General features: G+C 43.1%; 1 protein-coding gene across 1 annotated transcript in view; it reads left to right on the top strand.

Annotated features, from left to right (window-relative positions):
• The window catches only part of RBFOX1 (RNA binding fox-1 homolog 1), a 2,539,409-nt gene extending 2,524,503 nt beyond the window's left edge, over positions 1-14,906 (top strand). Inside the window, 2 exon segments of the mRNA XM_074383161.1 lie at positions 14,283-14,358; positions 14,720-14,906. Coding sequence (XP_074239262.1) covers positions 14,283-14,358; positions 14,720-14,867 — 224 coding nt within the window. The 3' untranslated portion in view covers positions 14,868-14,906.
• The last annotated feature ends 2,611 nt before the right edge of the window (positions 14,907-17,517 follow it).

Raw genomic sequence — 17,517 nt, 5'->3', positions numbered from 1 at the left:
AAAAGACAAAAAATTAGCTGGACATGGTGGCACGTGTCTGTAGTCCCAGCTACTCGGAAGGCTGAGGCAGGAGAATCACTTGAACCTGGAGGCAGAGGCTGCAGTAAGTGAAGATCCCACCACTGCACTCCAGCCTGGGTGACAGAGCGAGACTCCATCTCAAAAATAAAGTAAAATAAAAATAATAAAATAAATGTTCATAACCATCCTGTGAGGATGCCCCAGTGCACTAGAGCTTCTGCCTTCTGTTAACCCCTGCACACGTTCCAGGATGTGTTAGGTTGTATTTGGACATCATAGATCAAACATGGGAAAGTTACATATTGATTTTGCCCCGTGACTTCACCAACCCTGCCTTGTAAGCAAGTGATCCGCATACACTATTTCTTAACAAGTCAACAGAAAATGAAAGTTCGCATGAGTGTGGTGTTTCCTTCTGCCTAGTCCAGAGGGCTGCTCAGTAAATTCTTAAGGAACTGCTATTGATCGCATTTCAAAATGGGAGAGATATCCCTGTTCCTTTGATGGCCATATTAATATGTTGTGTGCTTCATAAGGTTCCATTTGAACTCTGAATTTTGAATGAAGCATGAAAAAGGAGACACCTATACCAATCCAATGTCAGATTATCTCCCAGCAAGTCCACCCTCCTCATGGAGTGAAAATGAAATATCAAAACTGCTCAGTCAACAAAGGTTGTAACTCATGGTTTCAATGAAAGCCTCCTAAGGCATCATCTCCTGTATGCTGACAAAACCCGCTGTGCCCACTACCCATATTCTAAATAGCGCTAGTGTAATGAGTTCTCACCTCCTTATAAAAACATTTACTAGGGCAGATTTATTAAATCCTGCTATCTACTAGTTTGACAAAAGGCAAGTTCTCTATTTTTAAATGGAGTAAGAAAAAAAATCCACATGCTTAAAATTTCAGCGTCTGGGGCTTGATGGATGTTAGAACTGAAATTCTGATAACGAGGTGTTATAGTCACATTGATACCCACGGTGGATGGGCTAAACATGGGCAGTTGTATCTGGGGCTTAGGGCAGAGACAGATAAAAATCACTAAGCAGCAGAACAGCAGCATTTCAGGATTTTTCTTTCAGTCTCCCAAAGAAAAGTGATGCCTTTTACTTGGGTCTTTTGTCGAGAGTGCCAACATATCTGGTCTGCTTCTTCTAGCCACATACAATAGGCGTTTTCATTAGCATTTGTGGTCTAAGAGACTGTAATTACAAGGATATTTTCTTACCCAGAGGTTTCAACAATGGTATTAGTTATGTTTTCACTGCTCCCAAAGTGTGCTCTGTTGGGTACCACTTGGGACTAGGCTTTTAACAACAGGGAAGAACACCTCCTAATGCATCCAGCTTGCACACTTGAGTAGTTTTTCATTCAGTAACATCAAGAACCTTTGATGAGTTGGATTCTGCAACAGATGGCACGAAGTGGGGAAAGATTTTCCCTTCTTAGACCGAAGGTCACCCTCTGTGATTCATTAGGACTTTTCCAAGGTGGGCTAGTGATTGTAGAAAAAGGTTGTAGAAGAAGGGTCTGGTGTGAGAACGGAGGCTGAAAAGCAGGTTATTTTGATGAGCAACTAGAAATTTATATCAGTCGATTAATATCTCTTGAGTCCTTGCTGGGTGTCAAGAACCATTCCAAGCCCTGGGGACATAGCATTAAATAGGTCAAGAGAAGCCCTCATCCAAAGACCTTCACTGTATCGGAGAACAGATCCCAAACCACATATATGAGTAAGTAAAGATATCACGCAGAGTACGTTATGAAAGAATCATCATGAATCAAAAAGAAGGGGAGGTGATGTCAAGTAAGGCACGATGCTGCTGTAGACTCAGTGATCAGAGAAGGCCCCTCTGAGGGGATAACATTTGAGCGGGGATCTGAAAGTGAAGGCGTGACCCCAAGAAACATGCAGCAGGTGCAAAGACGCTGTGGTTGAGGCGTACTTGAGGTGTCCAGGAGTCGGACATCCAGGTTGGTCCACGGATATGAGTACAGGTGAGTGGCTTACAGATAACATCTAGGGAGGTTAGCCAGGGGTCAGAGAAAGTTAGGGTTTGAAGGCCACAGAAAATGTTTGGGATTTTAAGAATGATGGGGAGGCAGTGGTGGAAGGGTTGTAATCTGACTTCAGTGGTAAGATAGACTGCTTTGTGGAGATCAAACCGCAATATGCAAAGAGCAGAAGAAATAGCATCTAAGGGCGATGGTGGGGGTGGGGGAGGGCTTGGAGCCTTTCAGAGAGTGCTGACAATAGCCTGGATTAGTAGGGTGGTTGCCAGTGAGCAGCGGTCATCTTTAAGCTGTGTTTTGATGGGAGAACAAACGGGACATATTGGCAGAATAGAAGGGTACAAGGTCCACTCTGTCAACTGTCTACTCCCTGTTCTTCTTCTAAGGGTATATCAGTTAATTCCATGGAGCAGCAAGCCGTTTATCCCTGACGTCATTGTTCCTTGTAGAGGCTTTGCTGAATTCTTCAGGGTTTAACAGTAACTGTCATTTACAGAGCAAATTCTGTGTGCTAGTACAGTAAATACACATACAGACATGTCTATGTGTACTGCACATACATACAATGCATACACATGTATGTATATATATGTTTATGTATATATTTGTGTGTATACACATACATGCATGGCAGCTCAATGAGGTAGATGTTATCCCTATATTAGAGAGTAAAAACAAATACACTCAGATCCAGAAACATTTAGCAGCCTGCCCTCAGTCACACTAGAGTCCATTCGATTCCAGAGTCCTTCCCTTTGGGTCATACTGCCTCCACTCACTGCCTGTCCGTCCTTGGAACTTTGACCTTCTGACGTCAGGTGGAACTCTCCTGCCTTCCCCAGCTCTGCTATCTTTTGCTCCTATAAAACTAGTATTTGCGAGTTGGATGACCAAGTTGTTAATGTTTGGAAGGGACCAAAGGGCACTGAATGGTTCTCTCGCAGTGGTTCCACTGCAAGTTTATTTAACTTCGCCTGTCCTCTTCAGGCAGCAGGCTTATGTTTAGTTCTATGTGCTGAAAGTACCGGTGTAGATGTGGGGATAGAGGGAGCAGATGTCAGATCAGGAAGGACCTTCTGTATTAAGGAAGACAGAGGGTTAAACAGGCCAAGTGTGTTCTAGGTTAATTCATCAGACATCTTTTTTTTTTTTTTTTGCTGAAAGTTAGTGGCTGAAAATCAATTAACAATATCCTAGTCCTTGAAAATGACCAGACAGGTTGAAAGTGGTTTTAGCCACAGAGTCCAAGTGGAAAGCTCCCAGCTATCACCTCACTTTCCAGGGTAAGTGTGTGCGTATCGGGGTGTAGGTGGAGGCTGGGATGCACTAACAGAAACATATGTCCCCTCTACCATGCCAGGACCCCCCATGAGGAGCAAATCTGGGGACACATTTTCATCTCAGTTTCTGATGAGTATGGGACATGGCCATGTGGGGTTAGGGTAGGAGTCTGCAAAACAAACAAACAAACAAACAAAAAAGCCTTGGCCAAAGAACACATCTGCAAAAGCTGTTCAGACTTACCCCCGTGGGACAGACAGATTGTTATCCCGGTTACCAATTAAAAGCAGTATTTAGCAAGTTCAGGAGTACAACGGGGTGTCACCAGCCTCTTTCTGCTATTCCCACTTCTCTACCTACACATCCTGGCAGCTGCATTAAAACTTTAGGCAGTATTTAATATTCAGAAGTAGTTTCCAAATTGGCCATTCCTCTAATTGATCCTTCAGCAAGTCTCATCTAATTGTCTTTCCCAAATTTTAGGGATTTGATGATTCAGCAAAGTTGTCATGCAGTAAATTGATTTGTGGCTAATTGGTCTGTTTTCAATAAAGTGTGGTATGTATTATAATAGGGGAAGTACAGGGAGCTAAGGGGGTATATAAGCAGAGGAACTTAGGAAAAATACTTAGTGAGAACCTTCTGTATATGAAGCAGTTTCAGGCTTGCTACATGCAACAACAATACCCCATAAAAATAAAGTGTTCATTCAATTTGTGATTATTAAAGATATCTAGGTAGTCTGAATTAGCTTAAGTGGGAAAGTGCTGTATTGGTGCAGAATTAAAAAAAAAAAATGCAACAGTGGTTATCAGATTTTAGAGAAAGGCATGAAAGTCACCTGGAGCACCTGTTACAAACGCAGAGCCCATTGTATCCTCTTCTTCCCCTGCCCCTGGGATTCTGATCCATAGATCTGGAGAGGGAGCCTGGAAATCTGCATTCTAACAAGTTGCCCCAGATAATTCTAATAGACGAGACCTCACACCTTGGGACACACTAATTGACCAATCAGGAACCTTTTCTCTTTTTGAGACAGGGTCTCACTCTGTCATCCAGGCTGGAGTTCAGTGCAATAGCCTGATCTTAGCTTACTGTAGCCTCAACCTCCTGGGATCAAGCAGTCCTCCCACTTCAGCCTCCCTAGTAGGTGAGACTACAGGCGTGTGCTACCACAACCAGCTAAGATCTTAATGTTTTGAAGAAATTAGGTCTTGCTCTATCGCCCAAGCTGATCTCAAACTCCTAGCCTCAACCATCCCGCCCCTTTGGCCTTCCGAAGTACTATGACTACAGGCATAAGCACACTGTGCCCAGCCAGCGTTTTTTATCTCAATGGTAAAAAGAGCACACAATGGGATTTGCTCAAGTAGGGTTTACATGTGGCTCTGGAGCCCTTGAAATCTGGCCAGTCCTCACCAGGATGAGTTGTAAGTAAAAAAATGCATGTTGGATTTCCAAAACTCAGTACAAAAATTATGTAAAATTTATCAACTGTATGTGAGTTATATATTGTAGTGATGATAGTTTGAATATACTGGAGAAAATAATGAGTTCACCTGTTTACTTTGTAAAATGCTTACTGTAAAATTTAAAATGACGTGCGTCCTACATTTGTGGCTTTCATGATATTTCTGTCCATCCCATTTTAGAACCACATTTTTCATTTGTCACAAATGAATATTGGAAGAGTTTGTGTGTCCCTAATAACCAGTAATTTGGAGGTGAGGGATATTCACCAGGAGTTAAAACGTAGTGACAAATAATCTGGACGTTGTCAGTGTGTCTTGATGTTGTATTTTAATGTTGTCTCCTGGTAAGGAGTGTGTGTATTAGTGCTGTGGAGAGACATTCCTTGGGGTTCAGGGCCCAGAACCTCCCTACTTTTCACCCTGCTTGTTATGTCTCAATCTTTGATCAGCTTGCTTTGAGGATGGGAGATGCCAGTACCTAAGACTTCGGATCATCAACCCAATTCAGGGGTAGCTCTGACACATGTACCCCAGGGGTTTCACTGGGAGGCTCACTGATCCCACATAAAATAGACAAGAGGCAATAGCTGTAATCTTCTCAATCTTAATAACTGATACCTGTTTGGTTCCTAACTAGCCAGTAACCCCTCCTCTGACCCTCACTACAGCCTTGTACAATCAGATGCACCATCACCATCTCCACCTATAGATGACTCAACCAACTCAGAATAACTTTGAGATAACTTAGCAAGATGTAATAGAGTTGGGGTTTGACACTAGAAATTCTGACCCGGAGGAATCCCTGGCTGCCATTCAACCCTGCTTCGCAGCAGGGTATTAAAGATCTCATGAGGAATACAATTTATTATCCCTCATGTGGCGTAAACTGTGGCTGGGATGCCATGCTGATTTTAAAGTTCAGTACAAATTCTTAGTGACTTTGGTAGAGCAGGAGTCGACCCAGAAAGGGGAAACGGAACTTCTAAGAGAAGGATGGCCTTGAGCTCTGCATTACAGAGAATGTGCCTGTGGCTCCTGTATTAGAGGTAGCAGTCTAGGGTAAGAGAATTTCATCCCCAGTAGTGCAGCTCACTGTGTCTTCTCAAGAGTGACTATTGTTCTGCTTTCCCTCAAATCTGTTGGGATTCAGAATAGGAAGAGGTTGTTTCAAACTGCATTGGCTGGGGAGAGAAAGAATGATGTAATCTGATTTGCTATGGTCTGAGTTTTAGACGGCATGGTGTTGGATTTGTGTAGGCGCAGTTCTGTGTATGACGGGCATCCGTGGGCAAAAGCAAGTTCTATAGCTTCCCTTGTAGGGTCCTAAAGAGCTCAGATGCTTTCCCTCCAGCTTCTCAGGGGAGGCAGGGAAAACACAAGGCTGAAAAATGTTCTGTGTGATTTCTGAAGATAAGCACTTTAAAGTCAAGCTAAGGAAGTTAGCAGCAAAGAAACTCAGATGTCAGAGCCAAGTAGACACGACTCCATGTTGTTTATCTTCGAGCATTCCTTCCACTTCTACCTGTATCATCTTTGGCGATTTTGCTACATTTTTATTCATTTTCTAGGTCAGGGGTCCCCAGCTGGACACACAGCAGGAGCTAAGCTGTGAGCGAGCCACACTTCGCCTGTATCTGCAGCCGCTCCCCATCCCTCACATACCTAACTGCCTGAGCTCCACCTCCTGTCAAATCAGTGGCAGCTTCAGATGCTCATGGGAACGTGAAGCCTATTGTGAACGGTGCATGTGAAGGATCTAGGTTGCACGCTCCTTGTGACAATTTAATGCCTGATGATCTGAAGAGGAACAGTTTTATCCTGAAACTATTCCCCACCTCCCTGGTCTGTGGAAAAACTGTCTTCCACAAAACTGGTCCTTGGTGCCAAAGAAGACTGGGAACTACTGTTCTAGATATTTAGTGACTGGGTCAGTTTCTCTAACTTAAAATATTGTGAGAAGCTTTGAGGATAAGTGGGCTTGGTCACCCCCATGGCCAATAAATGCTCCAATTACAACTAGGAGGAGAAGGTTACAGTAACCACAGGGGAGTATCTCCCTCATGAACACATTCACCAGGTTCACTAACTGACCCACAGATCTTAAGTTCAGAACTCAGGTGACCCTTGTGGAGTCAAAGTGAACAGGAACACTTCCTAGGTGAACCATTGCTTTCTGAATTGTCTATCACATCCAGGTAGTTATCATCTTAATACTTTCAGGAGAGTTTTTCTATATTGCAGCAAACCGGGATGGTTTAAGGTTCTAGAAACCCTCTGAGATTTTTCTGTGGGGAAGCGGAGGGCTGGTTGGCACCTTTCTCCCCATGTATGGACTGAGATAACTTGTCCTTTCCTTGAATGACTCTCTCCTGGAAGGTTAACCTCAAATCTTGGCCATTGTTACCCCAGTACCTTTCCAAATGGATGCACACTGGGAGGAGGCCAGCCCTGAAAACCTGAAAGTTGTAGGATTCTGAAATTTGAAACTGGAGATTTTGGTTGTCTGGTGAATGGTTATTGGCATGATGGCAAGAGACTGATCATACATTTCAGAGATATACCCAGATATCCTAAGTTAGGAATTTGGCAGACCTTCTGTGGGGTCCCATATTCTGGGCTACATTTCTTTATCTTTTGAAGTGAGAGCTTTTGTCTCCATTCGGACCCCACAGAATCCCCACAGCGTGAGGGGACCTGTCAGTTTTGCAGTTGCAGAATTGCCAAGACATTTGTCAAAAACTTACAGCCTCTTTCAGTAGAACTGTAAGATCTTATTCTGTTTTGCTGTATTTTCATTTAGTGATGAGTACGAGATGGTCGACTTGGAAAACAAATGTCCGTAACCCTGAATGATTGACAATGGATTGATTTGTAGCTGGATGAGGGAAGGAAGTAAATCAATAGCTGGGGCAGTGCTGAAGAACTCCAAAGCCATGTATCCTCCCCTCCGGTCCTGTTCTTTCCTTTCCTGGTTGATACTGGTTGTGACTCCTTTCCAGCCCCTGAGAATTGCTGAAAGTGAGCACTTTGTCCAAACACAGAACACTTGCTCTGGAATGTGTGTTCTAGATGCAGTTCCTTTGGACAGGGGAAAAGCCAACAACCCTATAAGTAATGATACCAGCAACAATGCAAACCACAAGATTGTCTTCAACATGTCATTTGTTTTTCATTTGGAAAAGTCCTCCAACCCCAAAAAGGAGGGCAATGAAACAGGATGAATATCCAGGCGGGACGAGAATCAACCCGAACCCAGGAAGAGATACCTTCTGATGACCCCTTTCTTACCCAGTGCCCCATACTACCCCACCCAGGGAGGAGGACACCAGAACTACTCAGTGGGCCTTGTTGAGGCTCAGATCTTATTTGACCCTATACAGGCAAGTGAAAGAGCATCCCTTTAGCTAGACCATGACTCCCCAAAGAGCATGGTTTTAGAACCACTGAACCATGGTTGGTGCCCTGTTGGCATGCTGTGTGGTTGATGTGTGACTTCCATGGATTCATTTTTCCCAAATACTTCACAGACTGTATCTTAGACATAATATAATGAGGGGCCACGGCCGCCCCTAATTGCATTGCAGAGACCGGGGCCATTCATCGATCCCTGGTGAGGCATCCCATTTTGAACGGATACTCTGCAGCCCTTCTCTGTGTTGGGAAGGGCACAAGGCCATGCACTTTCTTGCTGCAATTGGTCTGTTTAGGCTATCTTTGCTACCTTGTGAAGTTCATCCGAGTACTGAGCGGATTTCACTCAGCTTTCTGCTCCACAGGGATTCCCCCCGCTATCTCTCGGCTGGGAAACATGGAGGGATGATACTAATGCAAGAATAAAAGTTTTCAGGGCATAAAGCACTTCATCAAAATAGGGAGCAAAATCTAGTGAAATTAATTACAGTGTTCTTACTGTGGCTCTGTAAGAAAACTGTGTTAAAACCCTTGTGTGGAGTGCCAACATGGGCCCATTGCATTCCTTAGCGTACAGCTGTTTCAACTAGACTTAGATGTACATAGTACTTCTTACTAACATGTCTCAATAGACTTGACAAATCACTTAAACAAACATGGGTTCATATTCCCATTCAACAGGGTGCATACTTATTTTGCTCCAATGTGACCTTAAGTTCAAGTGTATCCATTTAAACTACATCTGTAACTCATAAATTAGATAGATCTTACTCCAAAAGCATCTGTCATTTGATTGCTAGAGCTGCAAGTGATTATATTAGAATAGGAACTTTCACTTGCCTCTGCAGACCAAAAGTCTGGGCAGGGAGGAAGAGATTGGTTTGTGAAGTACCATATAAAAAAGCTGTATCATAATCTCCTTTATCTGTAGATGGCTTAAAATTCACTTGGCTTTCTTGAATGCATCCTGAATTAGGTAGGGCTCAGAGAGAAAACTACTACTTTACGTATGAGGAAGATGAGGCTCAGAGAGAGCATGCTCTGTCCAAGTCCTGAAAGCAAGGTCATCGTAAAAGCAGAACCCAAACTTCCATCTTCTTTTCCCGAGTCCTGGCTCTCCCCAGGTCCTCAGGTCGCTTCCCAGCTTTAACTTATCACTGAAGGTCAAAAAGATGAGATCTCAGGATGGTTGCAAGCCACGGGGAATTAACCAGGAAAGCAGTTCTCTTTTGGGCCTTTTAGTTTGTCCCTTAAGGGGTTTCGATGAGTTTTATGGCAACTTGGCCAGTGTTTAGCAAACTCTCAGAAGCGATATAAAAATTATACACTATTTCTAGAATCCCCAGAAACTTGTCTTCTGAGTGTCTGGAAGGATTCTGAATGTATCTGCGAGCAGCTGACCCAGAATCTTCAAAGAGCATATCTGAAAGAATCTTTCTGCTGATAGAGTCTGCTAATGGAATCGTAATGCTGGGCATGAGTGTCTTTTCCAGGCTCCATTTCTCTCTTTACTCCTTCGTCTGCTGCCTTCTCTCCTGCAGTGTCATTGGCTGGCCCCTGTCTACCTGCACTGTGGCAGGGTGGGTGCTAGACACTGAGGATGGAAAGACAGACAAAATAGACACTGCTCCAGCCTCCACGGGGCTCTCACATTCCAGGAGGGTAAAAGGTAAATGATCAGGTGGATTGGGAAATTAGATTGTTAGAGTTGCAACAGGACATGAAGGGGTAGGGATTAAGTTGAAAGATGCCCTCAGAAAAAAAGGCCGTCAGACCAGGTGTGGTGACTCATGCCTGTAATCTCAGCACTTTGGGAGGCTGAAGCAGGCAGATCACTTGAAATTAGGAGTTTGAGACCAGCCTGGCCAACATGGTGAAACCCTGTCTCTCCTAAAAAGACAAAAAATCAGTCAGGTGTGGTGGTGGGCACCTGTAATCCCAGATACTGGGGAGACTGAGGCAGAATAGTCACTTGAACCCGGGAGGCGGAGCAAGCTGAGATCATGCCACTGCATTTCAGCCTGGGCGACAGAGTGAGACTCTGACTCAAAAAGGAAGCATCTCTTTGTCTCTAGGGAAGAGACATTTGATTTGAAACATCAAAGATGAAAGAAATCGAGGTGGAGGGCAAAGAAGTGCCAAGACTAAGCAGAGAATGGATATGCATGTGTGCAGGAATGATTAAGACAGCCTGTGTACCTGGAGCATAGTAACCAAGGAAAGGAAGATGAAGACTGGAAGAGAGGCAGAGGCAGCTTACGCAAGCTTGCATTTTATTCTAGGATCCGTGGGAAACCACTGGAGGGTTTTAAGCAGCGGGTGATAGGATTCGATGGATACAGGTTTATATTTAAGTGGAGAGATGGATGCACAGACGTGGGAGACTTGATACCTGTAAATGGCTGCTGGTTTGAAAGAGCAAGGGTTGAACAAAGGAGACAAGAATTTAGGCTGCTGGTCAGTTGGTTTTGATTAACTACTCGTCGTTTCTATTAACGTAGTCTTCCTGTGTGTGGAGTCCAGTGGACACATTTAAGGTTTCTTCCGAAATTCCTGATGGATGGAATGTGGAGACATGGAGATCATCATGATCTGACTGCACTACCGCCCACTTTGGCCAGGGATGCATGGCATGGTGATCATATTACAGGTCACGTCCTAACGTGGCGACCGTAAGCCACCTTCCCATCATTCCTGCACAGGCCCCGGGTATTGCTGCTCACTCTCTCCCCGGGCTGTGCGTGGCCAGCTCTGAGGACATCGGATTGCTGACGTGCTTGGCATATCTGCTGCAAACATAGCACTCAAGTCCACATCTTCCCTAATAACCTTGTGTCTAAATTGTAGTGTCACACGAGGGCGTGTTTAGAAATTAGCATTTGAAAAGAAGGCTCCTTGCTTTCAGTTTGAGCTGACATGGTGTCTTTTCCTCTGTGGAAATGAAATTTATTAATCATAATAAAACCACTGGATGCTGAAGGTAGAGGTCACCCTGAGGAGAAAAGAAGCCTGCTCATTTTTGAGGAATAGTTCCGTGCTGCTGTATTTTTCTTCTGCCTTGGAAGAGAATACTGCCAAATTGTTACCTTGGGTTTTCCACAAGGTTGAAACTATGCCCAGTGTTAAAGAATCTACCATTAAAGTATGCAGTAGGAAAAGGTGGGAGCTACACTTGTATTAAATGCATTCAAACTGCCAAGATAGCGTCTCCCCCAAAGAGGAAATTATTGCCACAGTAAAACCATTTCCCCAATTTTTAAATGAACCGTCTGCATCTTTGCACATTTGTTTTGAAGGACCACCATGCCATAACATCACTTAACAAAGTGAAGCATTTTAGTTTGCCTTTGCAGTTTCTATCCTATTTATGAAACAGTTTTGCCAAATTCAAGTATCTTGAAAACAACCCTATTAACACCTTTTTCTCTGGACCAGTCAGGCTTTGTCTCATGAAGTAAAGACCAGTGCCGAAGCTACGTATCGTTTCCTTTGACCGCTGTTTATGTACTTCTAAGTTAAGTGGGTAAAGGCCCAGGTCTCAGGAGTGACTTCCATGAATATATTACTCCTTCAAAAACTATCATTCTTAACACATCTTTTACCCTTGGACCTATACCTGCTTTTCCTCCCAGAGAGAAGGATAATCTCTGATTAAAAACTATTTTTTGATCAGCAGAAGGACTGAAGGGTGTCTCCAAAGAACGACAGGCAAGAGGGAGCCGACTGTTAGTTCCACTGACAGATGCACCGCAGAAGAGAGACATCTCTTCAAGTCATTGTTTGAGGATCAGTGTTCACGCTGAGAAGCCTCATCTAGACTATTTACACTCAGTGACCTTTGACACAGGCAGAAGGGCTTGGGAGTTGGAACATGCCCAGTGCAACCCTGGTATAATCAATTGTTTTTTTCTGCCAGAGGTATACTTTGGAGTCTGAGTGAGAAGGTCCTCCATGCGACGTTCCTCACCTTCCCAGACTCCGCAGTGTGAAGGGTCAAATGACGGAAATCCAATATATGCTTATCTACCAACTATGAGAAAGACTGTAAGGAAAATGGGGGCAAACAGGAAAGGAGACGGGAAAAGCACGTACAAATTGGACTGTAAAGGATGAGAGATGAGCTTAAGGTTCATAATGCAGACGAACCATTTCTTCCAGCCTTGTTCCTTCAAAACACCGTCAAAGAATCAAAATACCGTGTAGATCCCATTGAGTGGCTGATGCATTCATCAAGCTGCTCTGAGTGTTGGTTGCTAACAAGACAGCTGCTCCTTTCTCCAGCAAATTGGCCTCACGTCTGAGGAAGCCACTTTAATTCAGTGGTGTATCACTCACCCCTCAGAAAAGCCCACATCTAATGTTTCACTTATGTGGGCATTAAAGAGCCAACTCGCTTGCCTCCAGGTGGCACCCACTCCAGCAGGAAACTCAGGATCAGGTAGACGCTTTTCTTCAGCTCAGATCTTGCCTCCTCACCCCCCACCTTTGCTCTGACCTACTTTCCCTTCTCTTCCTCCTGAGGGCACCCCATTTGATAAGTCACTTACATAGGAATCTCTATTTCAGGATCAGCTTTCAGGGAAGGACCTCAGCTTCGCACAGTAAAATAAGACCGAAATATCTCCCAAAAAGTATCTGTCAGGGCAAACAAATACGGCACAGGATGCTGTGAACAAGCATGAAAGTTGCCCTAAGACATTTAAGGATCAGGCTGCGTGCAGTGGCTCACGCCTGTAGTCTTAACACTTTGGAAGGCTGAGGCAGATGGATTACTTGAACCCTGGAGTTTCAAGTCCAGCTTGGGCAACACAGCAAGACTTCGTTTAGAAAAAAACAAAAACATACACTCAAGGATCAGCTCTGTCTAGTTATGGGACCTTGAGCAAGTGACTTCACATCCGAGTCCTTTTTTTAAAAAAGGGTGTTCACTTCCAGATATTATGCATAAAGTATGGTTGGTTTCTATCCTGTTCCCATTTTTATTCTAAAGCCTATTCCAGAAGCCATGACAGTGGAGGGAGTGGGATTGTAGAGACAGAAAAACGCAAAGATGAGTAAATGTCATTAAGATTTGTTGTTTCGGCTGAGAGTGGTGGTTCATGCCTGGAATTTTGGCACTCTGGGAGGCTGAGGAGGGTGGATTACCTAAGCTCAGGAGTTCGAGACCAGCCTGGGCAACATGGTGAAACCCTGTCTCTACTAAAATATAAAAAAATTAGCTGCGCACGGAGGCTTGTGCCTGTAATCCCAGCTACTCAGGAAGCTCAGATGGGAGAATTGCTTCTATCTGGGATACAGAGGTTGCAGCAAGCCGAGATCATGTACTCAGCCTAGGCAACAGAACTAGACTCCATTAAAAAAAAAAAAAAAAAAAAAAAAAAAAGATTGGTTGTGTCAAATGCCTCTCCCTTCCCAGAATCCCAGAACCTGGTCATCGATGAATGACACACAAGGTCTGGAATGATAGGATCAAAACCAAATCAGTCTGGTTGAGTGGGAATGGGGGTCCCACAGACCCTTCCAAGGTGCTTCCATTCAAATATGCTTGTTCATTTCCACTCTAAGACACTAACTTCACAGACAGGTCACTTCACCCTTTCTAATTCCCCCTATTTCACTTGAATGGTGCCAGCTAAATCAAGAGAAAAAGGCACTCTTCTCGAGGATTATCATACCCTCTGTGGATGCGGGGCTTAACACTTTTTCTGGTCATTTCTTTCTTGCCTACCTCAATCTCTAAGACAGCTACTTGAGCAGTGTAGAAACGGTATTATGGGGGGAGGCAGGGAATATATATATATATATATATATATATATATATATATATATATAATGTACGTGTGTGTTTATGTGCATATATGTATGTATCTGTTAAGCACAGCATTATCAGCCATGTTAAATGCACAAAAAAAGCACTGTGCACAGATGAACTTTTGTTACGTTAATGACAGAGTAGAGTATGTTTCTTATTCCAAGAGGAGTAGGGCCCCTCCGTACTGTCTCGGTATTTTGGATTTTGTGATTGTTATTGTTTTGTAATTGCATCCTATGGATCAATCTTCACCTCTATTTTCCTTTCAGTTACGGACGAGTTTATGCTGCCGACCCCTACCACCACACACTTGCTCCAGCCGCCACCTACGGCGTTGGTGCCATGGTGAGTAGCAGTTTCTCCTTGTCCTCACTTCTTCCTGCCTCCCTTCCCTTCCCCCAGCTGGGACCTCAGTATGGGTTGACTTCCTCTCACTTCCCCTTAATTGAATTTGTCTCTTGTGCTAACAGCAGCTGAAATGCCACATTAATCCTCCCAGTAAACTTGATAAATGTCTTAATTTCTTGGCAATGTAGTGCATGTAAGTTATTATATTTCTAATTTTGCAAGTCTCACCTAGCAGAGCACTTACCTTAATGGAATAATTAGTCATTTTGATAATTAAATCCATCACTAACAGAATGCAGTGTCAATGCAGAACTTTTTTTTTTCTTTTTTTTTTCTCCCTTGCTGCTCATTCACATAGCCCCAAGGTTCCAGCCCCAGCACAGACTTCAGAGGAGCTAAGCTGCACACTTCCAGGCCTCTGCTGTCAGGCAGCTGAGAATCTGACTGCCTCTCCTCCCCTATTACAATTCATGTTTAAAGTCATAGTCGCCCAGGAAAGAAAATAGACAGAGGGGCACACTTTGTGTACCTAAGTACATAAGAAAGTAGAAGGAATCAGCTGGGTTCGGGGGTTGTCTTTTGTTTCGGGGCAGGTCTGGGTTTTTGTTTGGGGAGGGGGTGGGGGGAGGGTAAAACACGGGAGGTAAGGGTGGGGTGAATCTGCCTGTACTTGTTCAAACTTCTATGCACTAAAACTCTTGAGTACAGTAAGGCGTGCCCATCACGTGAGAGCATATGCAATCATTACAAAGCTTTGGCATGCAGTTTTCTGCTTGGATCAAGAACATCAGTCCTTATCCTAAACATGAATTCCCATAGGCATTCATTTGAATTGCCAATACTTTTAGAAAAAGGAAATCGTTAAGTGCCACCTTGTAGCCACTAAAGCCATGGCCAGACAGTTCACTGAAGCTCGGTCATAGAAATTCAGCCTTGATTTCGAAACATTGTTTTGCACAAACTTAATTACATCAAGCAATTCATCTGTACCACTCCTTTCTCAAGATCAGATTCCATACAGCTTGCAGAGCCAAGTCAAGAAGCAGATTGAGATTTGCATCCCAATCCTGCATTCAACAACTCCGCTTCAACACCTAGTCCGCATGAGGAATGTGTTGGGAAGGAGAGTTGAATTAGTTTCATTCAATAAACTGTCTAAATTCAACCTCAAATGTCGCTAATTCTGTTCCCTCGGGGAAAGCCTACTCAGTCCAAGAAAAATAAAAACGAAGAGAGACAGAGAAAATCCTTCAGTTGTCCAGCTTAGGACAGAGTCCTTTTAGCAAAGAGGACTGGCTGAAAGAATTTGGTTTTACAGGGAATTTCTTTACGAGGAGCTATTGAGGAAGGTCAGGAATGGCCCTATCTTTAGTTCTCTGAGAATGACCTGGGAGGGGTAGGGGGTGCCTCCATTTCGGTCGGTTTTGAGTGTCTATTTTTCACATTAGTCTTTTTGATGATCCACATGTTGCAAAAGGAAAATGTAAAAAACACACCCCTCAAATTGCTTTGTTTCAGAATGCTTTTGCACCTTTGACTGATGCCAAGACTAGGAGCCATGCTGATGATGTGGGTCTCGTTCTTTCTTCATTGCAGGCTAGTATATACCGAGGGGGATACAACCGTTTTGCTCCATACTAAATGACAAAACCATAAAAACCTTCCAATGTGGGGAGAAAGGAAGCTTTCCGAGGCCTGAGTATTGCAATACATGCAGTAGTGCATCATTTTAGCAACTCTAAAAAAATAAATAAATAAAAGGAAAAAGGAAAAAAATTACATTTTTTATCTTATACCTCAGATATTTTGTTCTGTGTATTTTAATATTGTGGGTCTTTCATTTCTGAAGGTTCCGTAGTTTGGTTGCTGGCTGTAGGAGTTTTTGTGGTTGATCTAGACAGATGCTAGATATGAATAAAAACTGGTGTAGGGCCATATCCAGAGTGCTATATTATGTAAATGAATTATATATGCTGAATATTAAGCTACTGGGGTTATCAGCTGTTTGGGAAGAGTATAGGTGACTACAGTAGTCATTCTTTTCTGCATCTGCATTATCTTATTTTGTGAAAGGGGAGGCTGGGAGGGGCTTAGGGGATTGGAACTCGGGTTTGGCTAAAAGACAAAATAATAATAATAATAATAATAAATGTAACTGATGAATCTAAACGACCCACTGCACCAACAATCATTTATCAATGGTTCTAAGTTACTCATTGCCAGTTCAAGCCAAAGGTTATGTTGTTAAGGGGGTGCTTCTCATAGCACGTGTGCATCCGAGTTGAATGAAGCTGTGCAAACCCACCCTTTAACCATTCCACCCAGCAGTATTCAGCTTCTTAACCAGTCGCTATTTAGGCAAAAAAAAAAAAAAAGAAAAAAAGAAAAAAAGAAAAGAAAAAAAAGAAAAAAAAAAAAAAACCCTGCTAGTTAGGCCATCAACAAGCATTCTTTTTATATTTCTTCCAGTATAATAAATTATTGATATCATTGCTGACTTTTATATTATGGGAGGGAAAAAATAACATTAATAAAAAGGTGATAAAAAGCACTGTTTCTATTTTTTTCTTTTTTTCCAAAAAGAGAAAGTAATAAAAACTTAAATTCTTTGTAACAGTTAAAAAAAAAATGTATAAAATTTACATCTGTGCAGTGGAGTTGTTAAGTTCTAGAAACAGTCTATGAAGCTTTAGTTTTAGCCTAGTAGAACAACTGTTAGAGACAGACGTATAATTTTTATGGAATTACATGATAATCATATTCAGATTTATAGAAGCATTTTACAAGTATTGCAATCATTGAGTAGAGATAATCATGGTATTTTCATCAGCTTGGTACTTTTTGAAATGTGACTGCGTTGTGTGAGCAATCTGCAATTTTTCAGTCTGTGAGATCATGCCCTTCCACCTCTTTCCCACGCCCAAGGATTCTCTCAAAAATGATCTCTTTAGTTCCGTCTCGAAGGCCCAGGACGCTTGTCAAAAGGCAACAACAACAAAAAACATAGATCCGCCCTCTTCATCCCAGCGAAACAAAGTCTCCCCACCTTTCTAGGATGCAGGGCCAGAGAGACACAGCCGAAAAATTGCAGTTTGTCTGTAACTTCTGTTTGAACTTTCCACGTTGTCCTGTTTACAAGTTAACCTGAGTTGGGGT

The sequence above is a fragment of the Saimiri boliviensis genome, chromosome 12, assembly GCF_048565385.1.
Source record: "Saimiri boliviensis isolate mSaiBol1 chromosome 12, mSaiBol1.pri, whole genome shotgun sequence".
Taxonomy (NCBI): domain Eukaryota; kingdom Metazoa; phylum Chordata; class Mammalia; order Primates; family Cebidae; genus Saimiri; species Saimiri boliviensis.
The sequence above is the reverse complement of the archived record's forward strand: the minus strand, read 5'-3'. Positions and strand labels throughout refer to the sequence as shown.